This window comes from Ostrea edulis, chromosome 4 (genome assembly GCF_947568905.1).
Source record: "Ostrea edulis chromosome 4, xbOstEdul1.1, whole genome shotgun sequence".
NCBI classification, from domain to species: Eukaryota; Metazoa; Mollusca; class Bivalvia; order Ostreida; family Ostreidae; genus Ostrea; species Ostrea edulis.
In genome coordinates, this window is record NC_079167.1 from 67,775,723 (window position 1) to 67,803,234 (window position 27,512).

Sequence of the window (27,512 nt, forward strand, 5' to 3'; positions counted from 1 at the left end):
TCATCATCACTCGGACTATTTATTTGGACTAAAATTGGTATCACATTTGGGCTAATTATAGTATTAGATACCAGCGCTTGTGAATTACAGATACCTGCGGGTACTTTTCCTTTTCTGTTTTAAAGTTTGACGAGTGTCCGAGATAATCAATGACAAGATATATATATAATATGAATTAAATTTTACTTCAAATGTAAACCTTTACTGTAGGTCCAAATTTTTGTTGAGGCCGAATGTATCATTTAGCCCAAATGTGCATCAAACTAACTCGCTTATCGCACATTGTACGGAGGGAAAGCACGTCGTTACACCTGTCACTGTGCGTGACCTTTCAACTTTGACGTATAACGGTACACTGCGCACCTGGAGTTTCAGCTGTCAAATGTTTTCTGATAGCGTTGCAGTGAGCACAGTGATGGTTTAACGCGAGTGTGTATACACGAAGGATTTAATTTGTCAGTTCTGCTTTTTTAATCATTTTGGAATTATTTGTGAATATAGATAATGAAGAACACAGACGAAAGTCATAGAATAACGGAATCTGTATACAAGGTAAATTTTTATCTCTCTCTCTCTCTCTCTCTCTACACACAACCACACCTGTTTGTTGAAAATCAATATTATTTTCCTTACATATAGAAAGAAAAGCAAATTTCCGGTCATTTGTATGATTGATTTCTGTAATTTTGCATCAATTTGAAATGTGAACCAAAGCTATTTCTCTTTATCATATTATGTGTCAATTAAGTTGATCTTGCTTGTCGTGTAATAAAAAGAAAACATCGTTCACATGTTATTGCAGTCTTAATTCTCTATATATCAAAATGTTAATTTTATAGGGACTTGCAGAAAATTTTAATCCTGGAGTTCGACAAATAATAGCATGTGGAAAAATGTACCACAAGGCCTTGCAAGGTAGGTAATACTGTGGGTCATTAATAATGTTGACACAATACTTTCATCATTCCCATAAAGATAACCCATCTATTGAGGAATATCATTAACTAATCTACTGCTTGGACAACTCACCAACGTGAATTGTAAGTGATTTTCAAATGAACTGGAATTTAAATTTCTTCTCTAAGGGGGTATATTAACAAGCAGAGAATGATGCATGCATGTACATACACTTACAAGGGGCTTAAAATGTCAAAACTATGTCAGAAAAAATATTACACATACCAGACTTTTGTCACCTGGGGGGAGATTAAGACACAAAGCTGCACTGCATACAGTCATTTTGGGTGGGGTCTCCTCATCTAAATGGGCTTAAAAATGGTCCGAGTAATGAATGGGGTCATGGTGACTAGTAGGGCAAGGGGGTGATATTTCCTTCAGTAATGACTTTAAGATAAAGTAATGTCTCCTATAATGATTAGCCTCATAAAATTAAGGACACTCTCGCTGTCAATATATACCTTGGTACAAGTAGATGAACTGACCATTGTAAATGCGACACCATAGGTTAAGTCAACATTATTCAAATAGCTAGTTTCTGAAAATTGTTATATGATACTGCCAAATTGAGTTGTTTTTATCTTTCTCTCTAGGCCTAACCGCTGCTGCCAGGGCCTATACAGAGGCCCTCCTGAGAGTAGGGCAGACAGCTAGAACAACGTGCTCAGGTGGTACTGAAGAAATAGGTGGGTTTACAAATCATATTTCCCCTTTGGTTTTAACAATTATTTCCTACATAAATAGAAGACTTCAATAGTAGAGAGAGAGAGAGAGAGAGAGAGAGAGAGAGAGAGAGAGAGAGAGCTTGGGTATATGGAGATATGGCAGTTGGGGAACATATCTAAAATTGCTACATTTTCAAATAATATAAAAAAGCCAACAAAAAACCCTCCCAAAAATAAAAACAAAAAACAAACAACAACAACAAAACCCAGTATTGTGTGGACACAGTACAATGTATATGGTTACGGTTCTGTGAGATCTATTGAAGCATGACAAATTTCTGTGAATCAGAAGGGAATAAGGGAGTCCCCTTGTAGGATGCATTAATTACATTCCTCCTGTAACAAGATGTCTACAACAATCCAGGATACTTAATGTCTGGTAGTACATCAAACAAACTTTAAAATCAGTTGTAAATGGCTTAATCATGTGATTGTCTACACCTGCAGTTTTAAGAAAGTGGTCAGGTTTTGAATTGAAAAAGAAGATGAACAAGAGAAGATAGTTTTTGTAAAAACACAAACTACTTTTAAACAGACGGGAAAGAAGCTTGAGTAACACTACAAAGTTTTTATATGGCGGACATCTATAATTTAGATATATTTCAATATTGTATTTGTATATCATGATAGAATTAGGCAGCAGACAGAGCCTATATATGTAATGAGGATGTATTTTTAGATGAAATTACCATCACATTCAAAGGGAAGCATAATGGAATCTTCTTTGTGCAAAAGGACACAGTATTTTACATTTAAGACTTAACCATTCGGAAGTCTTCAGTATAGGTTGAAATTAATACCAAAAAATGTTAGTTTTGATAATGTTGAGGTCATTGTATATCCATGTAATGGAAGTCATAAACATTTTAATTGTTAATGCAAATATGCTGGCCAACATTATTTATGAAGGCAAACCATGTCATTAACAAGACATATGTCAGAATTTTATGAAAACGAGGACACATAATCTTTATACATTCTGCAAAAATTATTTCCTGAAAGATAATATTTTGATACTGAGTATGCATGCTTGAGCATCTTCTGAATATGTACTGTAACGATGTTTTAGATTATCTTGTACCTGATGATGTTTTAGATGATCTTGTACATGATGATGTTTTAGATGATCTTGTAACTGATGATGTTTTAGATGAAGAGTTTGGTGTATAAGTGTAACAGGAAGGGAGAAAATGCAACGGACCGGACCGGGATTCGAACCCGGGCCCCCAGGTCAGATGCTCTACTAACTGAGCTATATGGCCACCGGTGATCGAACCCGGCTGACCACTACAAGAGAAAGCAATTGAGGATGATGAGTCTGATTTCTCTGATTTATATGACTCAGATTTATCACTGTCTAATGTTTCTGAATATTCAGAATAAATTAAAACCAGCATTTTAATATCTTTTATAGTTAAAGTTTATCATATTTCAATTATCTTGCGTCACCAGAAGAGCAGACAAAATCTAGTGCAGGACCGGTAACTTTGAAATGGTATATACTGTTCCTGTGGACTCAGGTGAATTAGAATGCTAAACTGTGAACACTGTGCACATCTAACCCAATTCTGAAAGTAAAAATATAGTCAAGAGATGTTTTAGAATACTATTAACAAATTATCTACAGTAATTTGTGGTAATCAATAAAACTAAAATTGAAACCTCGCTTTGAGTATTCACATTATGAAATTACTGTAATTATATAATAGGAAGTTAAGGATATGGGAGTTTGGACTGTGATTTTAATGATGCATTTTGTAATTCTAATATAATTCGTGTTTCCCTAAAACAAAATCACCACAAGGATAAGGAAGTTCTATTTAGTTTTACTTCTTGTGTTTAGTAAATCACATTACCAAATAATTTCCTCATAGGTTTTAAAACAAACTTTATCATATGTGATTCTTTTTCTGCACATGCATTCATCAGATATATACAGTTGAACAAAAATTGTGAAATAGACAAAGCATGCACATGTATTTGTCACAATTCACGTCAGATTTTCATCTATCCTGTACTAGAAATATGCTTTTACAGATAAAAACTGTAAAGAAATACCGAGAAAAATTTAAAAAGCTGGATTATACTGTTGTCTCCGTCCATGTCTTGTCCCCTTCATGATGGATAAGGACATCTCCCCTTTTCACTCGTTTGACAGTAGGCATTTAATGATTTCTCCTTTGTCCTGGTATAAGCTTTGGCATTGATCTTGATAATTGATGGGGTTAGGATGTATGAAGGTGGAACAAATAGGTCTGTTGAGCCTTCGAAGTGTAACAGATTGATACAGGAGCAGTTTATAGTCTTTTTCCTCCTTCGTTTTTGTTGAAAGAGATATATGCAGTGCACCTTGATACTAAGTTTTTAGGTGTATTCACTTTTATTAACCAAAATTTTGAACTATATTGAGTTGAAGCCAATTTTCACACGTGTATTTTAAAACAGTTACATTTCTTTCAAAGTGTATGTGGTGTGTTGGATTCAGTTTTCGATGCACTTCAAAAAATAAAATAAAATTCTAAGTGTTGAGCTGAACCCAAATTTTGATTGGTTTGAATTATTTTGCTTTTGGAATTGTGGGATTTTTTGCAAAGAGGGTTAATTTAACAATGCTTTGTCACGTTGATAGAGTGTTATAGTGAATTGATTATCCTTACTGGTGTAGAAATACTAAATACAGTAATTATGCTGTACAATGTAAAATTCAACTGACATTATGTTGGTCCAGTTTGATTGATGAATTGAATGCCAAAATGGAGGGTAACTCCAAAGGTCGGATTACTTTCTAAATTTATAAAAGAAACTAGGGAGATGTTCAAGTAGGATTCAGCTCAGCTTCATGACAAACAAGATGATTTCAGATTCCATATTTATGTAGCAATATTCCATTATCACCTGCATATGGTGTTTATGTCTCTCAACAGTATTGCTGGAAATTAGCTCACTACTGAGCAAAGTTGACTCAATATGCAAGCTTCTGCATATGATCAGTTTTTAAATCAAGGCAGGTTACTGACAAATAAGTTGATGTTACAGGGGTTTCAACAGTCTCATTAAAAGTCAGCATTACGTAAATTTTATGGTTATTATATATAGCAATAAAATTTAATCAAAGAACCTTAGTTCAAATGCTGTCCAACATGTTTCATACCAACTGTTGGGCTGTTCTTTGCATACTAATTTTGACTATGCAGGAGTTACATGGTGTTTGCTCTACTCTGAATTTTGTATTCTTATAAGAATTATGAGATTAACCAATGTTCGTTATCTTCACTTTTTTCATTCAAACGTACAACCCTTATGTTTAAAAAAAATTCCAACATGATACAGAATGAGATGAATAAATCAAGTTTATCCAATTTCCAATAAACCAGCGCAAGTTGGTACTTGGCATTTATTTCAAACAACTTCTCCATTTTTGGTTTTTTGCTTTCTCCTCAGAAAATTCACACATAGATCAAAGCATACCATATAGGTTTTTGTAGTTAGGCCAAAAATAAAAATTGATTTGTTTGATGTACTCCGACCGACCCGTCAAATTTGCTCCTACCCGATCATTTTTTTCAGCAATTTTAAATTTCATTTTTTTTTTTGGTTCCCTTGAAAAATAGAAAATTCTCCTTACTTTAAAATTAAATATCAAAAAATTTCATGACATTAAAAAACAAATACCTACCGACCCACCTTGAAAAATGTGGGTCGGAGTACATCAAACAAAAATATTTTTAATGATGGCCTTAGATCATAATGGCTTAAACTCGCAACCCTTAAAAGATCCAAACAACCATCCACTGGCTGGTGTAAGTAGTCACATGACATGTACTACATATGCAAGATGGACGCTGTTTTGTGTATTCATATTCATATGTACCCAGTGGCCATCTGATGCACTTAAATTGAACGATAATGAAAAAGGGCCAATGTTTGTGAAAAAACAAACGTAACAGGTTTGATGGGAGGAATTCAAGGAAGGAAGCATGCAGTGTCAACCAGTATATTTGCAGGACTATTTCCTCCCTGCCTTTCTGTTCATGAGCACATTGCTCAAAACTTTCCAGGATTTTGTACAGAGAAATAGACTTGCGTGTTTCATAGGAAAAAATGCACTTCTACAAATAAGTAAAATTGCATCATTGTATAGGAGAAAGGAGAAAATCTTTGGTTGGACCAGGAATTGAACCTGGGACCCCTGTATTACTAGTTAGGTGCTCTAACCACTGAGCTATCCAGACCGATATCCACAGTCCGTATAGCCCTAATTACTACATTATATTGCAAAACTTAGCCCTGCTTTTCTCGTATCTTGAATATCAAAGAACATAAGTAGCAGTTACAGAGACTAAAACAAAAGTTGATAGGTAATTCACTTAGTTTATTTTCAAAGGATCAACCTAGGGTAACAAAAGAAAAGACCTATAGGGGAAATCAATCTTCCAGGAAAAGACCTATAGGGGAGATCAATCTTCCAGGAAAAGTCAGGTTGTTATATTTTCAATGTTTTTTTTTTTAGCCATATATGTGTTTGAATTTTTAAAATTTACTAATTCAACCTAAACTTTATTATTTGCGATATGGAAATTAATCTTGAAAGTTGACCTAAACCGTGTTTTCCCTATTTTAGCATTGATTTTTGCATGAATTTTGGCCTTGAAATCCATCAGGGCAGACCTGTCCCTAAATGTTATGATATTTTGATAGGTTGCAATCTGAAGAACAATTTACAGTAGGATTTTTAAAGGATACCCCTGGGGTGCCCTTGGTTGAAATTCACTAAACTACAAAAAATTAGGGAAAATGTTTTTTAACAACCGGGTAGTTAGTGTAGCTCAGTAAGCTATGCTGTTATTCACTTTTTGTCATGGTTCAAATCCACTTTACACCACACTTGTTTGGTTTTTTTAAAATTTTGTCTTTTGAACACTATTTTGTAGAAAAATGTGTGTTACATAATTTTCTTTCAATAATCTAGTTTTAAATGCATGTTCATTCTTTATATGAAAGCAAATTCTAAATTCCCTGTTCACAAATGCAATCAAGTGGAACTAGTATATCTTTTGGTTACAGACTTAATGTTCTGAGGAAAATAATCATTCATTCTGTGTTACTCGACTCAAGTACATTGTGCCATGTATAAAAGCAAGCCAAGCAAATATTGCTGTGTTTGGTAATGAAGAACTTCTTTTTTAAAGAGTTCTGTTGTTTGAGAAACTAAAGAACAATTTAAGCATATTCTATAGCTACATTGCTGTAAGAAATCTGTTAAAAGTTTCCTCCTATACCCACATACTAAAGGCACTGCGATGAATGAAAAACAACTTATCGCATTTGTTTGGCCTATTAACAATTTAGAAGGAATATGGATGAGCTTTTTGTAAAGACTAAAACCAAATCCGGCCCAATAGGTGTTTTCTTTTGTTACCCCGAATTGATCCTTTTCAACTAAATAGACTGAGACAGAAAAATTGATAGGAGGAAATATGTCAACAGGATGGTCTCTCGTGGTACATGCAACTTGATCTTGAACTTTAAAAAATGTTGCTGGTATATATAGTGATATGAAACACTAGATCAAGGAAATAATCAAAGGAACTAGACTTGATAAATGATTTAATGAAAACAGTTATTGCCCTTGGATTCAATATTTTGAAACATATAATTAATTATTCACATATAACTCTGACTTTTGAAATATTTTATGGTTAACAAGATTTTTTACAATAACTATTGAAAAAGACTCCAACAAAATTTATCTTCCTCTCATGCTTAAATCTTATTAAATCATTAACTTTGTAAAGACGTATGATGTCACAGGAGGGTGGAAATACCTTAATACATCTGCTAGGTAGCAAAATCTGTAGAGACTTGGAAGATGTGTCTTATATTTAGGGTACTTGTGCATTTGTAGCATACATCTTTTAGAGAAAATTGTGATGGAATGTAATATTCATTCACATCTGTGGTCAATCAGATCTAACTGCTACTGTGGGAGGTAAGAACAACTATATAGTGGACAGATGTGCATGTTGAACCCCAGACCAAATAAACTTTGGGTCTAGACCTATGCTGAAGATGTGTTGTTTTATATGCTAATGAAGCTGTCGTTTGTCAGTCTTGCAGTCCTATTCTTATGCAAGATTACTTAGCCCGTGTCGAGTAAGCTAACGCCAGGTAATTAAGTCACCTTTGCCACATGTATTACCACGGGTGAAATTGGGTGACATTATGCATGCATGAAATATCTGATTCATGTTGACGATTATTAATGTTTGGTTGAAAATCAGGCCATTCAAACTTTTAAAAAATTGTTGTGTTTGTGGACAAGTAGCCCAAGGGTGTATGTGTCGATTAGTGATAAAAATTTCAGAATATTCGGATTATTATTTTGTTCCCTCCACAACTTCATTGCAAGGTTTACACATAAAATTAAAATCTTGTTACCATCTGAAAAGTTTGTAAAAGAGAAAGGCTATTTAAGTTCTGGTAGAAAGAAACTTGTTTTTTTATTGGCTGGGAATACCCCTTGACCTTCATTACTAAGTTATTGATATCTAAATTCTCTAGTCTGCAAAATTCCATCCACCCTCCATACTCAAATTTGAATGAATGTTTATGTTAACATTGTTGTAGCTATTGTCAATCAGATTTATTATGTAAAACCCCTCCATGTCAATCGAAAGAACATTTACGTTGTAGTACAATAAATAGCTCTTCAAATCTGTAGGGTTTAATTTAGTAAAGTCATAAAAGTACAGTATTGAGTAAATATCACAAACGATTTATGCACTTAGAAACTGTGCAATGCCTGTGGGTATTAAGGGACAGAAGATTGCATTTGTTGGTTGCTGTAGATATAGCTTGACAAATACAAACTGTCTGGAATAGAGTAACTTGTATATTCAAAAGAGGATTGTGAAACGGGAGTTTATTGTGAGGTTGTGATGGGTACGGAGCATGAGTCAAGTGTACTCTAGCATGCTAGAGGTTTACGGCGAGGTACTTTTGACTTGGTGCCACATAACTTTAGCATGCTAGAGGTTCACAGCGAGGTACTTTTGACTTGGAGCTGCTTAACTCCAGCATGCTAGAGATTTATGGCGAGATACTTTTGACTTGGTGCCGCTTAACTCCAGCATGCTAGAGATTTATGGCGAGATACTTTTAACTTGGTGCCGAATAACTCCAGCATGTTAGAGTTTCACAGCGAGGTACTTTTGACTTGGTGCTGCTTAACCTCTCTGAGGTATATAAGGGACATTAACTGACTCTAAGAGCATTTGACAAGAAATACAGCAATTTGATTCTTAATAATCCATTCAGCCATAGATTTTCTCTTTTCTCACTATACCAGTTTTCAATAACGGTGTCTAATCCACACCTGGAGTAGAATGTCTTGCAATTCGACACCCCCTCTCCATTTCCATCTTTTCCTAGGTGAAACCACATGTCATAACCCCACCCTTCAAGAATGACGACTGTGAAAACAAAAAACGTGTTGCAGTCACAATTGATACAAACAATTGCCTCTCATCCTTTTATAGAATCAATTCCCTTCTCAAAACCATGAATTGTGTGTTTTATGTCAGTTGAAAGGACACCGATTTGATGATCTGAGTAGGAACTGACAATTGTGCAGTGATTTTTCAGTAAGAGACATTTCATTCTCGGGTTATTATGTATTGATGTCATACATCGGAGTTTATTGACACCGTCCAATCATATTTAGTCTTCATTGTGATCATATAACTTGTTTATTTATATCGCACCCAATAGCTCGACATGACATTTTTATATTTACTTGAGGGCATGGCCGCATACTGATAAATATAATTATTTGATACAATTACGTATATATACCAGTGTATTTATTGGAACCTGATTCTCTGTGTGTGTGTGTCATATTTTCAGTGTCCACTAAATCCATTCATTCACTACTATATGTGCTATAATATACCTTGTCTAATTTGAGTGTACATTTTGCCACCTAATATTAAATTCTATCACAAAGTATATATATGTGGTAATCCAAATCGAATACCCAGTACATTTACTAGTGATTGAAATAGACTGCAGTTTGAGTTAAACTGAAGTTTCACTCTAACAAGGTTTGGTAATGATGTCTAATTGCAACATGCACTTAATTCATTTTAGAACTTTTACCAGTTTGCATCATCTGGTGGTATGGCTCTTCAGACTTCAACATAAATGTAGGCTAAACTCTTGCTTCTAATATGGCTAAGCCTTGATGTTAAGTTTAGGGGTGAAATGATATATTACAATGCAGTTGAATCATGATTCAGGGTCTTGTATTCGACGTTTGATTCATTGCAGATCAGTTTCGATTTGATTCATTCAGAAAAATAATACACAGTTCATTTCAATATTGGTCAAGATTCAATTAACATGATTACAAAATGATGCTAAACAGAAAATATAGTGAGGTATTATTGGAAAATGCCCCTCAATATGCATATTTCCTGTATGGGAACGCTCTCGCTTTAAATAAAGCCGTGTACATGTTTGCAATTAAGATGGAAATTAGATTGCAGACAGCAACAAAAAACTGAAGTATTGAAATATTGAACATTGGTATACATATAATGTATATTCATTGTATATAATTACGGAATCAAATTTAAAAAAAAAAATATTAGGAGGGCCTCTGTCGCCGAGTGGTTAAAGCATCACGCTCAAAATCACACGGCCTCTCACCTCTGGTCGGCACGGGTTCAAATCCCGCTTGCACCGATAAGTTAGAAATTTTCCCAGTTAATTACTTTCGGAAGGTTGGTGATCTCTTCCCAGGTACATTGTATCTGGGTTCTCTTCCAACAATAAAAACTGGGTGCCACCAGATAACTGAAAAATTGTTGAGTGTGGCGGAAAAACAGCAAAACAATATTAGCATCAAGACTATTGTATAGTTGTTTGTATCGAATCTTAAAGATGCTGTATCGTTTCACCCCTTATGAATGTGCATGCACACAAAGGGTACGTGATAGAGAATAGTTTTATAGCACCATGAATACATCCGAATCACAAGAAGGAACAAAAAAAGAAATTATTACAATGAGGAAACAAACGGAGGATTAATATGGATTATATACTGTAAGAGTAAGGTAGAAAATGAATCGAGGGAATATTGTAAACAATATTGTATAGTAGAATGAGGTAGTCAAGGAAAATGTGATGAAAGGAAAGGAAGTTTTTAATCATACTCAGTTTTGTTGCCCATAGCAATGAGGGAATAGGAGTATATGCAGAGAAACTTAATTCTTGGTACAATTGTTTAAAGGACTACATTAATTGTAATTGCATTTTAAGATGAAATTTAAATGTGCAAATGCAGCATTGAATATAAATTGCAGATTATAACACTGGCATTAGAGGATAAGAAAAGGTTAATGTATGTATTTTGCCTCTTTAAACTTTCTTGTCTTTCAGCACAGAGCAGGGGTCAACTGTTCAAGGGAAATAACTCATCCATAAATTTTCTTTTTTAAGAGTAATGCAGCTGTTTTTATTCAAAACTCTTGTATTTCAATGAAAAAATTTCAACCCCAAAGCAATGAATTTAATCATCTAATTACAAATAAAACAAGAGAAATACCATAGATGATATGTACATAAAAGCTATAATGAAAACCAGATAAAATGTCTAGTGGACTGGGCTACAAAACAAAAGGTTGTTTGTTTTATGATAAGAAGCTTGTTTGTGCTTCATTGTTATGAAACACAAGGTAAATAAATGATAACGAACTGTTAGAAAGTGATTAGGAAAGACAATATTAGATTAAAAAAAATTCAGAGGGGAAGTTTCATTTTGGCCAACAAAATGTTAGAAGGAAGATTATGATACATTTGTACTGGCCTACCTTTTACTCTAGTTATTGAAAGTTAAAATGGTGGAGCATAAAATATATTTTTTTTATTGGAAAGGAAGTGAAATACTGTAAATGTATTACATTTGGCTGTGTATTCTATTTAGCGCCTTTGGCGGAACGCAGCTTCCGCTAAATCAAGTACATCGCTAAATGCCATCCGTAAATCTAGATGTTTAAAGTAATTCAGGAATGCGCTAAATCAAATCTACGCTAACTTGTTGAAAAAACGATTTCCGCCAAATATCGTACACGCCAAATATAATACATTTACAGTAATTAGTGGTATTAGGTAATTTATAAGTATATGTACTGTTTGCATTGACACATGTGTACATGCAGTCATCAGAGTATGTCAGATTTACCATTGATTTTAAATATGAACACAATGTAGTTTAAGCTGATATTTTTTATAAATACAAACACACAAGGGGTCAAGCTCCCAATACATTTTAAAAGATATGAAATTACATATGGTTGGAATCCATCTTCAATTTCGTAGTCTTCAGACATGGATGAAAAGCTATATTATGAGTTCGGTATACATGTATGTGTAACTCCGACTAAAACTTCCCAACCAAATCACAAGATTCGATCATTATATACTTATTGATTCTCAGAAAAGTTTTCTGTGCATGCACCATCAGTTGTTCAGCCCGACAGGTAATGAATGGCTTGTTAGGGGGGATGCACGCATCACTAATAAGCCTCTTACTGGACGCGCTATGTCGAAGAAAATCTGAAATCAATGTGTTGTTCAATAAGGATACATTAAACTCTCACATTATTACTCAGTATTAACACAATCTTCTTTGATGTGTCCAACGATTCATAGTAAAAGAGCAGAGCAGGTTGAAATATTAATGAATCGGACAGTATATATGGGAATTCACCTCACTGGGTAATTAAAAGTAGCTATTGGGGAGTACATGTTGTATTTTTTTTTAAATCGGGTATAGAGCGGGTATTATACACTGGTTGCCTGCTTTGAATTCAATACTTGAGTAGATTTTGTAAATCTGTTGCAGGAGAAGCAATATATGAGATAGCAGAAGCCCACAAAGACGTACAGGCCAGAGTAGAAGAAAATGTAGGTTGTGACTAACTGTAATCATGTTGGAAAAGAGTATAGGCCTATACTGCAAAATGTGCATGTCTTTTGGAAATTTTGGAGGGGTGCAATTTTTGTGGATTTCATAGGTACTCCTTTCACATTGATTTCAAAGTCCAACAAGTCCAACAAAATTTATAATTGAGGTTTTCAACAGAAACCCATTCTAATAACACCCCAACAAAAATGTGAAATCAAGGGGCAATCCATGAAAATTGGCATCCATGAATGTTTCGACAGAAATTTTCAGAGTATTGTTTTAACATTCTTATGAGTTACAAGAAATTCAAAGTTTTTATCATCCTGTTACAAAAGATGTCTTCAATATTCTGTCAATGATTCCAAAGTATTTGTTGCTGTGTCGGGGATTTTATAATCATTAGTGCCTCTTTACATTGATTCCGTGGATGAATCATTAAATGGGGGAAAAAAAGAAGCTGGGAAAGAGAAGAGAGTATCTGATATATACAGCCTTGATGGGTTCATGACAACATGCTTGTTTTTTGCAGTCAAAAGCCTTGTTCACAGAGTTAATCTTGCCATTAGAACAGAAGTTGGAAAATGAATTCAGGAGATCTTCGGTAGGTTTTTAACTATGATCGAAAAAAAAAGTTTATATACACCAAGATTCAGTAATGGAGTAAGCCTCTTTATTCTCTATTGAAATGGAAGGTTATGTAATAACCCGGTGACACATAGGTATAACAAACAGCATATTGAATCCGTAATGAAAAGTACATCAGAACGAAGGGCTTGTCTAGCAAAAAGATTTGGTTGTTAGTAAACACAGTCAAAATACACATCCGTAAATAAGGTGTATACCCTTCGTATTGTGCGTAATGAATCACCCAGCTTGTAGTGGGTGACAATTAAGCTATAGAAATAGCTGAGTTGGGTGGGAGTCATTTTATCCGTTAAGAATATTTACACTTAGAGTCGGAGGACTGTACGAAACTGGAGTTTGTCCCAAAACAAACAACGCAAACACCCCTTGACTTTCTCAATTGAGCACACGCGTCAATATATCACTGGCAGATGGTAGCTTGGAAATTTGACCAGTGCTTTTTACATTAAATTCACCAGTTTGAGTAAACCTTGAATTGCTAGATGAATCATTCTAAGGTTATAAACCGTGGTAGAACAGAGTAGTTAATGATTAAGATTGCAAGATGCCATTTACTTTTACAGAATATATTAAAATCCATCAAATTGAACTACTATTTAAAGCAACAGAGGTATATAGTTCAGAAAGTGAATTAATCAAAATACTCTTAAGTGTAATTTGAAAGTTCCTTTAACTACCGGGGAAAATGTCAGTAAAGTTGCTGTTGACGCCTAATACTGATTATGGCTGTAGATTATAAGCACCAGGTCATGGTCATTTGTGGAAAATAAGTCATACATCAATTTTTCTCTAACATCGTGCAGGCTCTGTCAAGCAAACTGTATGGTCATGGAGCGTGATTTCTATGTCACAATCACAAAATAGAAATAATAAACTATGATTATTTTCAACCATGTTCCCTTACATTAGATGAATAAATGAGTTTCATTGTGTTTAGTGGTATATCTGTATTTGTAGTTAGTGCTAGGTATATATTACATACTTTTACTCATTATTTGAGACTGCATGATAAAAGAAAAGTTTCTCATAGGCAATTATATATTAAGTTCTTTGAAAGAATAGATTTACTGTATGATAATTCTTAAGAAGTAAGTTTTCCAATTAATATTAGCTGCAATAATGTAACCCTCTCCAATTTCTTTTTTTGGGGGGGAGGGGGGAGAGAAAATTCAGAATAAAAAAATCGGAGAGGGCTGCAATTTATTGCAGCTATAACTTGTATTAGCTCTCCACGGACGTGACATGCGTCAGCACACAGTGAAAAAGAGATGCATTCTGCTCAGACACTGCATTAAGATCCTTCTGTAATGATATTTTATGATACTGTATATGCCTGCAATATATGTCTTTTACAGTCACAACACAAAAAATACACAACAGGACACAAGGTTGTGTGGGCTCCCTACAGTAAAGCCGTGGAGTCCCTGAAAAAATTCCGCAAAAAAAGCCGAAACAAACCGGTGTTTGAAGAGCAAAAGGAGGCTCAGGTAACCTTCCTTTGATTATGATCAATAAATCAGAATCAATGTCTACTTGTACACAATAGGAATTTCACCCTGTTTTAGAATTTGAAGCATCATTAAAAAAACGTTTTAAAAATTTAGATGATGAATTTTGTAAAAACTCTAATTTACTGGATATAAAGTCACTGAATGAATTCATGATTTATGAATTAAACTGTCCTCCATGAATATTACTTGTTTTTGTACATAAAATGTTTGTCTTTCAGCTTGAATTTTTGTCTTATTGACACTTAATGCTACAAACAAACTCTTTTCAAAAAATTCTGAAAATGAATACAATTTACCATATGGAATGTAATTTATTCCCATGATTTCTCAATGAAGTCCAAAACAGTGGGGGAAATTTGTAGAAGAGTTATATATAGGGAGGGGTAATATATTTAAATTTTTGAACATCATAGAAAATTTAGAAGTCCCTGAATGTTTTTTTTTTATGAATTTTATATTTGTATTTATTACACCCAAACTAATTAAAAAAAATATGTATCAACCCATGCATTCATTTATTTGTTTGTGTCAAGTGTCCTAAACCTGTACAATGTATATTTTTAATGCATAACTTCATATACCATTGTATCCAGTGGTTTGGATGATTACACTGAAATTGAACTATTAAAACAATACCACTATACCATGGTATTGTAGTATAGAGAAAGTCAATTTCAAACACTCAGATTTTTAACAGTATTTATGAATCTTTTCAGCATGTGAAAACACTCGAAAGGTGTCAGGAGAAGTTGGATGAATTCAGGCAGAGTGGACTAAAACTGGTAGGATGCACGACAAAGCATGCTCTTTTGGTCTCTCTTTATTTTAATGTGTGACTCATGTCAGACCAAATGGATTAAGGATGTATGATAACACCTGTTACATTGCCATGACTGAAAGCTGTAATAGGATATGTGTATAATAAGGTTATTTTGTTGGAATTTTAAAATTTTGTCGGATTGTAGCGAAAAATTATCATTTTTTTGTGAAAAATTAAAACGGTTATAGATCTATAGATTGCCAGCTGAATGCCTCATGCAGTCTGCTAAGCTAACCGGACATGGGATGAATTTCAAAATGACAGAATGTATTTCTGATATTATTTTTGTCAAAATGGCATATTTCCATTTGATAAATGGTGATGATATGCTATCCCTCCTTTGAAAATACATTTTGCACTGGACAGTCAGGCTCAAATAATTATATGTATACCGATGGGTGTGATGATAATGACACGAGGGAGCGTAGCTCCCGAGTGTCATTATGACCACGCCCATCGGGTATATATTCTGTTTTTCTTACATTAGCTAGGCTCTAATAATTAGATTTAAATTCTAGAATTCTTGTTGCAATGGTCAGGCTCTCATAATTATTTGATTGTATATTCTGGAATTCGTGATTTACAAGATTTTGGGGAATATGGAATTCTGCATAAAAATTTGATTTTTATAAAAAAAAAAAATATATTAAAAAAATCAGAAAAAACTGATTTTCTTATTCCAATAAAAATCAAAATTCATTTCAATTTTAAATGTACAATGACAAGGTCACCAGATGAAAAATTCTGAAATTTTGTGTATGCAAGATTTTGATTATTAAATAAATTTATGTATTTTATATACAATTTCAATGAAACTTACGGGGATCGATGCTATTTTACACATTTAAAAGCTCTGGCCTGGATTTCTCAACAACAACAAAAACTTATGTCTTGACTCAAATTTTGACTGTTCAAATAAAAGAAAACTCCATTTTGAATTTGAGATTTTTTCAAGAAATCCAAGCCTCGTATCAATTTAAAGGTAAAAAAAACATTATATTGGAGAATACATACTGTAATATATCGTGTTGCTAATCATGCATTGCACCAGCTTTTCAATAGATCTCTGGAAATAATGTAAAAAACTGAAGAGCTTATTGAATTTGGAATAATTATGCAGGCAATAAAAAGCAAACAGTATGTTCATTTGTAACTACTTGCACTTCTATCATAAAGATTTTTAATTAGTCAATCAAATTGGCCATTCAAATGATACAATAAATCATTATGTGATGAAATTCATTGACATTTAATTTTTGTACATTTAATTATATGCACAGTTCATGCTTGTATTGGGACATGCATTGCTTAATTGCTGCAGAGGAAATAAAGAATGTCTGTCTGTCTGTCTCATTAAGATTTTTATTTAACCAATCAAATTGCATGTTACAAGTAAAATGAAATTATTACATAGTAATGACAATTTCTTTTATTGTGACTCTCTAGATTTTTTCTATAACATTTTGATTTTTCCTGTAAGACAGAGGTCAATACTTTTAGACTATTAGCCAAAGTGTACTAGATAGTCTTCAAACTTACTTATCAGGCTCATGATCTGGTGATATGTGCATCAATTTGTGATATATGTATAATGTTTAGGTCACATGATTCACAGAGCAGGAAACCTTATGCATTATTAATTTCACGGCACATAGGGCAGGAGGTCAGTCTCTAGGGTGGGTCCAAAATAGTGGTAATGTTTAAAACTCTTTTTTCTTGCCTTCTTTTTACACCAAATAAAAACTGACAGCATATGCAGGAAGATCAAGGAGCCCTCTGCTAAAATAGTAAATTCTTGGCTCTCGGAGCAAGGGTTCATTCTTCGTTAATCGTACAGGTTTCTGTGAACATCGATGACAATCGTGCTAGCACTACTACGCCACACAGATTCAACCACTTACCAACATTACTTGTTCTAAATACTTTTGGACAACTGAAGAAAAAGATGAACACCCTGTTTGAATGAGCTGTCCAATGAAATTATTACCTGTTACTCGGGTGACTTGTATGGCTCATGGGCCTCTTGTTTTACGTAAACTTGAATTTATGTTCGATACAATGGAATATTTATTTACGAAGTTTTCCTTCCACCAACAGCAAGTTTATTGCCCCTCTTCCCAACCTTCACAGTTACAATTTCTGGGGAATAGTTGCTGTATCTCAGGACATTAAACTTCCTATTGTCCTCATAGGCAGTTAATATCATTAGGTAGTACATGAAATAAAATACAGGTTTCTCTCAATATAGAACAACATGATGCAGTATAATTACTTCTGGTCTCTTAGATACCTTTTATAATATCTTTAATGCATGCATTTTGTAGATTGTCTCAGATTTTTTATAAATTTTGCTTTCAGGCTCTCCTTGAAGAGAGGAAATATCATTGTTTTTTACTAGATCGCCTGAACGCCATGGCAACACTGTACGCCAATCACCATAAACAGGTGAGTAATATCATCGTTTTACCTTTTGTTACTTGTAAGTGAGAGATCACATAAATATGCTCATAAAAATACACAGAAGAAAAGAACAGTCATGATGAAATTTGTGTGTAATTAGTGTGTTGTATCTTAATGGGATTTTGAAAGGTTATTTTTATTATGGGCATACTTAAATTATTGATAATCAAGTGTTGACAGTAACATTGTAGATGGTGCCAGAAGGGTGGGGTATGTGTCAGTTTTCATAGTTTGTTGGGTTTTTCCCCAGTGATTTCTGTGGATCACATTTAGTGAATTAAGTTATATATTTAACAATAGTGCATATGTTGAGGGTAACATTGAAAATTTTCACCCTGAGAAAACCATTGTCAACTGAGGCGTTGGCCAAGAAAACCCTTGTTCACTGAGGCATTGGCCAAGAAAACCATTGTCAACTGAGGCGTTGGCCAAGAAAACCCTTGTTCACTGAGGGTATAGGCACAGCTGAGGTTGACAATGCATGGTTTTCTTGGGGTCAAAACAAAGCACAAAAATTCATTTTAATTTCCTTTTTAACTAGATTTGTATAAACAAAATTTGAACATTGGTGAAATATTAAAAATTCAAAATGTTACTTTCTGTGATAGTTACAGAGTACATGGGAATACCAATATACCTACCAAGCTACCGATTACTGTTTGTTTCTTTTGATAAATCAATTTTTTATTCAAAATGTTGGTGTAATGCACTGCACACTGCATCAATTTCAAATGACATTTTTCCAAAATCTGTGGCACATCAATTTGATGCATGAGATATTCTTTTTATAATATCATCCATTCTTAAGTTAGTACTTGTTTCCTGTTGTTAGATACTAATCATCCAGGAGGGGAAACATTGTTTTTTCAAATATTTCTCAGCCAATCAGATTCAAGGAGTTTAGATGAAAATGTAACAAAACACCTTTTCTACTTTATTTTTAATTTTACCGCATAATACCTCCATATCTAAGATCATATTTACTCACCATGGGTCCTAAACATAGAAAAAGAAAGAGAGAAAATGGAATAGAGCAAGCCAGCACTGAAGCGCAAGAGTCTGAATGAATATCCAGTCAGTTGCACTCTTCCAGCAAAGCTGGTCACCAATTATCCAACCAGTCTGACTGCTTCATCCCTCCCATTCTTTGCCACTGAAAACATTCAGACATATTCACCTGTCAATCACAACCATGCCAGGAAGAAAATACAATGGGCCAGGAATCAGGACCCTGAAGATCTGTTGAGCCTGACCATTACATACAGTCACTGTGCATTGAAGTCTATACTTGTATAGCTATCTCCATATCTGAAGAGGATATCACTTGATGTGTATCTCTGTTTAACCACAAACTGACCGTACACTAAACGTCCATTCCTGCTCTGATGGTCAGTCACCAGTACTCTGATGGTCAGTCACCAGATAGTTCAGCTGGTAAATAGAGCAATTCAGGGGGACTTAGACTCGAATCACAGTCTGATCTGTTATGTTTTCTCTATTCCTATTTACATTCATTGGTGTTAACCTTGTAACAGGAAGGGAGAAAATGCAACGGACCAGACAGGGTTTCGATCCCAAGACCCCGAATCTCTAGTCAGGTGCTCTACCAACTGAGCTCTCAGGCCATTGGTGGTCAAACCTGGCTGGCGGCTATGACCTGATGTCTTCTTCCCAGAGTTAGAGCATGTGTGTGTCTGTGAGTGTGTGTGTGTGTTTCATTGAATCTACTCCATACAGAGCACCGTAATCCCCCTGATCTTTATACATATTTTGTTACAAGTAACAACAATGAGAACTATGTATAATGTGCATTTAATTCTGATTTTATTTTTGAATTCCAGTCTGCAGAGACGTTAATGACAGGACTTACAAAATGGAAGCAGCTTTCTGTCAAACCTCACATTCTACCACCGGAGGCGGATAGACTATTGATGATTTCGGTAAAAACATGGCTGATACAGCAGTAGGCATTGAATCATTTAATTATCCTAAGAGACATTATGATGATTGTGTTCTCTGGTGGATATTATTTCAATGTTTTAATAAGTCAGCAAAGTATTTTCTGAATAGCAATTTCTGGATCATTTTACCGTTTATATTGATTCCGGTGCCTTGCATGTGTTTTTCTTCTTGGTGAGATTTCTTTCTTTTGTATACTTGTAAATTGTATTGCATGAACTGAGGTCTGCGGTATTGGTTTTCATGCAGAGATCAATCAGTTTTTGTAGAAATATACATGCGAGCCTTGGAGGAAATATCAACCAATGATACAGGTCAAATGGGCTTGTAGTAAAGTGCTGGGGGCAAACAATTCTGATTCGTTATCAACGTAATTCATTATATCCAAGAAGTTCATGACATGTTTTAAAATGATAGGGAATAGAAATCACTTTGCCAGAAGCATGAGTTCATTATAAACGTGATTGCTGTAACTGTGTTTTACTTTTTATTGAAACAGCACTTCGTATTCAATTACTTATGTGCATGTAAAATTCTCCAAAAATGTTTCATGTGCAAGTTTGCTATAAGCCAATACCAGTTCATTGGCCTAGTAATAAGTTTCAATAATCTGTTATAATGCTATTTTTAGTAAATGCTTAAGGAATCTGTCTCGTAGGATCATGATCACATGACTGAAATGAATGGCGGATTGTACCGAAATGACATAGAGACGCGGTCATTAGGCAGTCCCTACAAACGGTCCCAGAGTGTTCACGATGTCTACCGACACCCAATTCCTGTACAGTCTGAGACTGGGTCAGACATTTACAGTAAGCCACCTTTGCACAGGAAAACCAATTTATTGTGTCAGACAACTTTGAAAATTAAGTGGTAATAATCCCATTATAATGGTGGACCTTTTGGAATATCAAGACAATCAAATACTGACGCTTTCAATGCCAAGAAAGACAAACATTGATAAACTTGAAGATCTTGATATTAGAATTGTTCTGAAGTAACTTGTCTAGTAAGAAAATAAAATTGCAAAAATTTGAATAAATGCCCAGAAGCCAGGTTAAAAACATTTGTCAAAATTTCATTATTTTTATTTACAGCCAAGACTTTGCCCCATGGCAGGGTAGTTCCCCCACCGCCCCCTATCTCTGGCCTCCAGGTTAGGGCTGTGTACTCCCATGATGGGACGGGGGATACCAAGCTGTCTTTCATGGAGGGTGACATAATCAACATTGTGGGGGAGAAGGCTTCTGAAGGTTGGCAATATGGTCTCAACACAAGAATGGGAAAGTAAGGATTTTGACTCTTTCTGTTATTTTGATAATTTTATTTCTCTGGAAGACAACAGCGGATGAACAGAGTCCTATATTTTCATGGGTCTCTGTTTTTGTTTCTCTTTTTGTTTTGAATTGGGCTCCCATCAGACATTTTAGCGTGGTTCGAATCCCGGTCTGGTCCATTGCATTTTTCTCCCTTTCTGTGACATTTAGCATCATAGACCAGCTCGTCAAAATGCCTGCCAAGGGATAAAGATCCTGCAATTGATGTCTTCAAGTATGAAGACATTTAAGGAGGGAGGAGTGTAGCGGTCAGACGGGTTCAATAGCCGGTGGTCAGACAGCTCAGTTGGTAGAACACCTGACTAGAGATTCAGGGGCCCGGGTTTGAATCCCAGTCTGGTCCATTGCATTTTCTTCCTTCCTGTTACAAAAAACATTTTATTATTAAATAATTCAGAACACTAGATGGAGTAGAATACAATTTATTTCCATTTCTGGGCCTATGTAGGGGTTATACAAGATATAGATTGGCAGTGTCTACTGTGTTTGCTAGTTTGGTGTAGTAATTATTTGGTTTGTAATTGTTTAATCATAAACTAAAACTAAAAATTTAGGTCATGTTCAGCATTTGAATTATCCATAGATATTGTAAGATTGTTCAGAGTATTTACTTGCTTATAAAATGTAATCTTCATTTCTGACAATATGACATCAATGTATGCAGTCTATCTATACCTTAGTCAAAGTAAGATTGAAATATTTTGAAAATTTCCTGTCTTATTTTTCAGATATGGCTGGTTTCCCCTGTCTTTCACAGAGCCATTCCTTATGCCTCCCTCACGCAATGGCCATTCCATGTAAGAGCTAGTTCATCCCTATAGGGTCTTGAAATTGGAAATTTTATATTTACATCTTTTAAAGTTTGTTTTCCATTTATACTTTCAACAACATTGGTTATCTGAATTATATATTCTATACAGTCCGACAATTCAAAAATGTTTCCAAACCTCTGTGTCATTTTCAGGGTAGTTTTATGCTTTACCACTACTGCTATACTTCTTCACATGATTGTTAAAGATTAAGAGTGCCTGTACTAAAGTCAGTAGATAAGCTATGAGATTATAAAAGCCAGAATTCATTATATCAATAAGCAGATTCTGGATGAGAATTATTGAACATTTATTTCCTCCTCTAACAATTTTTAGTTACAAAGGGAGACAAATCCTAAGCAACTGTTATCTTATATCTTAAGAATATCTTCTTTTTCTTCTTTTAAAAAATGTAAAAGAGTTTTCAAAACACTGTAGACATGGCTATGTACTTATAATGACATGGTATGTTAAATCCATAAAATTTTGTACTATGCAATCTAAATATGATAAAATGGTTCATTAAATCCATAAAATTGTATTATTATCATTAAATATTCAATTCAATTGTAAAATTCTTTATTGGCACTAAAGCACATGCAAGTGTTGTTAGCACTAAATATAATAAAACTGCTTAAAAGTCCCCAAAGTTTGGTATTCTTGGATGGATTAGAGAAAGTGATAACATCATCCTCCCCCCCCCCCCCCCCCCCCCCCCCCCACCACCACCACCACCACCACCACCAAATATGTATCTGCAGCAGTAGCTTTTCATGAATTATTATGCAGTCACAAGTGTTCTTATTCCATGACCTTACAGGAGAAGAACTCGTAAGTTATTTGAACTTGTTTCTGATCCTTTTGTATATCATGTATGTACAATAAAATATGTTCAAAACACAGGATGAATGGCAGAGTGAAAAGTATGGGAGATTTATTGGATGACCAGTCGGATGGTGGATATTATATGGAGCACAACATGCCAGGAAATGCTCAGAGACCAAAATCCTTGTATGAAGGGTCAGGAGTCCGATTACCAGTCAATGACAGTCCTCAGCTGATGAGGGTAAGGGAGATAATCAAGTCATAAGATCCTGGATTGCTTAAAGACAGCTCAGAATAACATAGAATCTTTTAAAGTTGATACAATATGTAATGTAAAATAAGCAATTGGAATTACAGTACATAATTTTTAATATTTTTAATTGAAATAAATGGCAATGCTACTCTAAATTTTAAATTTTAATGCATTACTTTTTTGAGGTTCCATTGTATGCACTTGCGTGCTGCTTTATTTCATATGTATACATAGAATGTGTAGTTTTAGTTTTCATGTCTTCAGTCAGGCATCTGCTTCCTGCTTGATCATATATAACACGTGTAGATCACCTATGTATTCATGTATGTATTCACCGATTAGTAACTTTTCAGTCACAAATCCATCACCCTGGGTGGACTGGACAACACCCTAATTTTATGGGGTCTTACTCTTTACCAAGACAATTCACAGGGCAAGGGGCATATATGAACTCTGAAATGGACCACCTTTACCACTTTTTGCCCTCTGACCAACAGGTATTTTGCCTGGTGGAATGTTGTTATGGAACTGTACCTTGTATTTTACAAATGTATCATCGGGTGTACTCCTTGCATGTTTAACAAGAAACGTATCTAATAAATTGTAGGGTTGGGCTTTGTTTGGAATATTTATGAACCAGACACTTTGGAATGATGGTCCACGCAATGTACATGGCTATAAAAAAATTATTGAAAACATTATATTTCTTTTTGTGAACAATTATTCAAAGGATTAATTTTTAAAAGACCCACCAGTATTCCCTTACCAGAGCTGTTGTTTTAATTCAGCAAAATACAGATTTTACCTTACATTGTGGATGAAAAAACTAAATATGTTTCCTCTATAATATAAAACCAGTATCTAAGATACAATTTCTATTTCTTTTTTTTTTTTTCTTCTTAAAAATTGGTTGCCTATCTGGAATTCAGTTTTGACTCCTTCCTTGATTAATTGTTGTTCCTTTCTAAATATCTTTATTGTTTGTTTTTAAATGTAACCCTTTTGTAATACTTACTATATAATTGGTGAAAGGAAACAAAATAACATGGAAGTCATATTAATTCTTGTTTGATTTTTACAATTAATTGGTGACTGATTTTTTTAAAACAGCATTGGTTTTATTTTTTTTTCTGAAATTTTCCTCTTTGTATACAGTACACTGGAGACGGAGCAACCAATGCTCACCATCAGGACCCCAATTACTCCAGACCTGAGGCCAGGGACAATAATCCCCCATCTCCTCCTCTGCCCCCTCCCCCTTCTCCTCTGCCATCCCAACACCATTCCCCAGTCAATGGCACCCCTTCACCCTCATTCTCTTCAGCTTCCCCCAGTATAAATTCCTCTCTCAGATCAGAATCTCCTGCGAGAAGAAACCCAATTCATCAAAACCAGAAAATCAACCAATCAGCTCACAATATTCCATCAGCACCACCTCTTCCTCCAACTTCTGCACCAATCACAAGCACTCATGCTTCTTCTGCTGCACAGTCTGATACTTCAGTTTACCACAATTTATATCAGAACACCCAGGGAAGCATGCCAGGGTATGGGCATATGTCTCGTCAACAACACAGCATCCCCCCACCCCCTCCTCCCGCCCCACCCGGGCCCCCTCCCATCGGCGGACATCGGCATGGACCTGCTATGAATTATGGGACAGATGAAGAGGATTCAGAGTAATAAATAATATAGATATCTTTGCATTTAGAGTAACTGAACATGCACATGAATAACAATCGACCCTAGAATAACACTTTAAAATAACAAATTCATATGAGAACGAAAAACAATTTCTCAGGACACCTAGATATACCTAACAGAAATTTTCTCCCACCATGAACTTGATATAATTTTTATGTACTAGTTAGTAGTAGTTCAGAAGTAGGAAAAGTACTTACAGTGATTATACTAGAGATTTACTGACACTTGTATCACTTGTCCTTTCCGTCGTGTTAACTTTTTTTTTAGTATTTGCAAGCATGAATACAGGACATGTAACTCCCAAATTTGCATGTTTTAAAATACTAACAGAAAAATCCACAAAGCTTTATTATCTATCATTGTATATATCATATCAAATGCATTTTACTACTATTGATTATACTAATGAATGACCACGAAGCATGCATCAGTTAACTTCACAGGGTGAATGAATCCATTTTTTAAGATGATGTTAATCTCGATTTTCAGACACATACTTTCAAGTTGTATTAAAAAATTGTGAAACAAAACTTTTTTAATTTGTATGTACATGTTCTTTAGCTATTACATATGATTTTTTTTTAGAAGTAAAGGATAAATAATTTATTTGTTAAACAAACACTGTGCAAGATAACCATTTCATGTGTGTTGTAATAAAAAAAATTTCGTTGCAAAATGCTTGATGTAACTATATTTTTCTGCTTTAACAGTTTCCGAAGAAATCCTAAGTTTGCCGACGTGAGTTTAAGGAGAGCTATGACCGACGATAAATCTAGACCTCGTGTTTAATAGGCAGAACCTAGAGATTGGTGCTACATTGAATAAATAACTGTCTACTCAGACTCCACTCACCATCCTTCTACAGAATTTACTTGTACTCACTTTTGTGTATCCACATTGTACATGCTGTTTCATGTCATGTTGAGGTTTCAGTTTTTCATTCAGTTGAAGCTGCAGATCTGTATAGCTCTCTTGGGAAAATATTGGGCGAACCCAATTGGATCTTCTCCAATATATTTTCCCAGAGAGCTACAGATCTGCAGCAAATATTTTCAATGCTTCCAATTTGATCTGCCCTTTTCAAATTTTGTTGAAAATGTAAACTGTTTAGTGGTTTATTTCATATTTCAGTCATAATTGTAATTATCTTCCAACCTGATGTGCTTTTATTTTCTGTACAATTTGAACAAATTTGATAGCAATTGATGTTAATATTTGTATAAAAATACATGTATATTATCCCATATTCAATCATTTTGGTGTAAATAAAGTTTCCACCTTTATTATTGCACATAACAATATCTCAGACATGTTATATGTAGGAAATCTCAATCAGAGGAAATTAGGAATGAAGAATTTTCAAGTGCTGTTATTTACGAAAGTCCCTTAAACAGGTTTGGCCAGTCCCCCAACTTTGTGATAATCACCTATTTGGGCAACTGGGCGGAGTCTGTTTAAAATTCATGGTGTTGTTTTATTTCACCTTAATCTTAGCTTAGAAATTGTGCCCCCCCCCCCCCCCTCTCCCTCTCTGTGTTAATGTGTATGATCAAGATAAAATTACATAGGCAACCAGGGTTAATAAAGAATTACCTAATCTTTTTGTAAACGAGTGTTCAGATATTAAGTTTTTGCACCTGGAATATGTTTTGACTCAGGGAAAAATAAATAATTTTATGGATATTATGATTATAAGTTGCTTTGATAGAACTTAAATATCATAAAGCCTTTTCTTTTTAAGGATAAAAAAAGAATCAGTTTGTGTATAATTAGGTAATTGTGATATTTATGAATGTTACAGATGTTGAATTTGCAATATGTCTATGTATATTTATAGTCTGATGCTTTATGTATATAGTTTAAAAATGAACAAATTTATATATATATATATATGGAATACACAATAGATAAGCTATTATCATTGTATAACTTTTAAAGTGTTTGTCTTGGGGTAATATGATTTTGCAAACAGTTTGTGGAACAACTAAAATGCTGTCTAAGGGATGTTGCACGATATTGTTTCTCAAATCATTTGGTTAGAGCTATTTTCAGCAACTACACAGAGAAGTTAGTAATACTTGTATAAATAGAAAGTTTTTTAAAAATATTGTATGATGTTTTTTTCCGAAGAAGGCAGCCCTTTGATTGATTAAAAACAGAAAGTCACCTAGCTTAGGAGACCACATTTTTTATAAATGAGTGTTTTTTTAAATTTGTTTATGATTTTTAATGATTGACACTATGTTAAAACTTTCTTGCAGTTTCTGATGTTGCATTATCTGTTTTCAATATATGCAAGACCAATATTTTAGCCTGAATTCATGTTATGAAATTGTTATTACCAACATTGAATGTTACCTGTTCTATATGTTATTTAATAAATAATTATCTATCATTTCTAACATTGATATCTCGGATGATCATGCATATGCCGAATCAAGTTACATGTAGAAGTCCCAACTACATTTTCTTTATATATTTTAACCCCAATATCTCAAATCCTCCGATATCTCAAAGTTTTTTCTCAGCCAAGTTCAA

General features: G+C 34.3%; 1 protein-coding gene across 1 annotated transcript; it reads left to right on the plus strand.

Moving 5' to 3' along the window:
* Positions 1 to 161: 161 nt before the first annotated feature.
* Positions 162 to 27,369, plus strand: LOC125668060 (brain-specific angiogenesis inhibitor 1-associated protein 2-like). Its single transcript, XM_048901813.2, has 16 exons — positions 162 to 552; positions 840 to 915; positions 1,551 to 1,643; positions 12,589 to 12,650; positions 13,181 to 13,252; positions 14,652 to 14,783; positions 15,524 to 15,589; positions 17,986 to 18,072; positions 19,929 to 20,027; positions 20,705 to 20,858; positions 21,144 to 21,333; positions 22,112 to 22,180; positions 23,096 to 23,258; positions 23,624 to 23,767; positions 24,426 to 24,949; positions 25,685 to 27,369. Exons 1-16 carry the CDS (start codon positions 505 to 507, stop codon positions 25,761 to 25,763), a joined length of 2,058 nt encoding a protein of 685 aa, XP_048757770.2. The 5' UTR covers positions 162 to 504; the 3' UTR covers positions 25,764 to 27,369.
* The last annotated feature ends 143 nt before the right edge of the window (positions 27,370 to 27,512 follow it).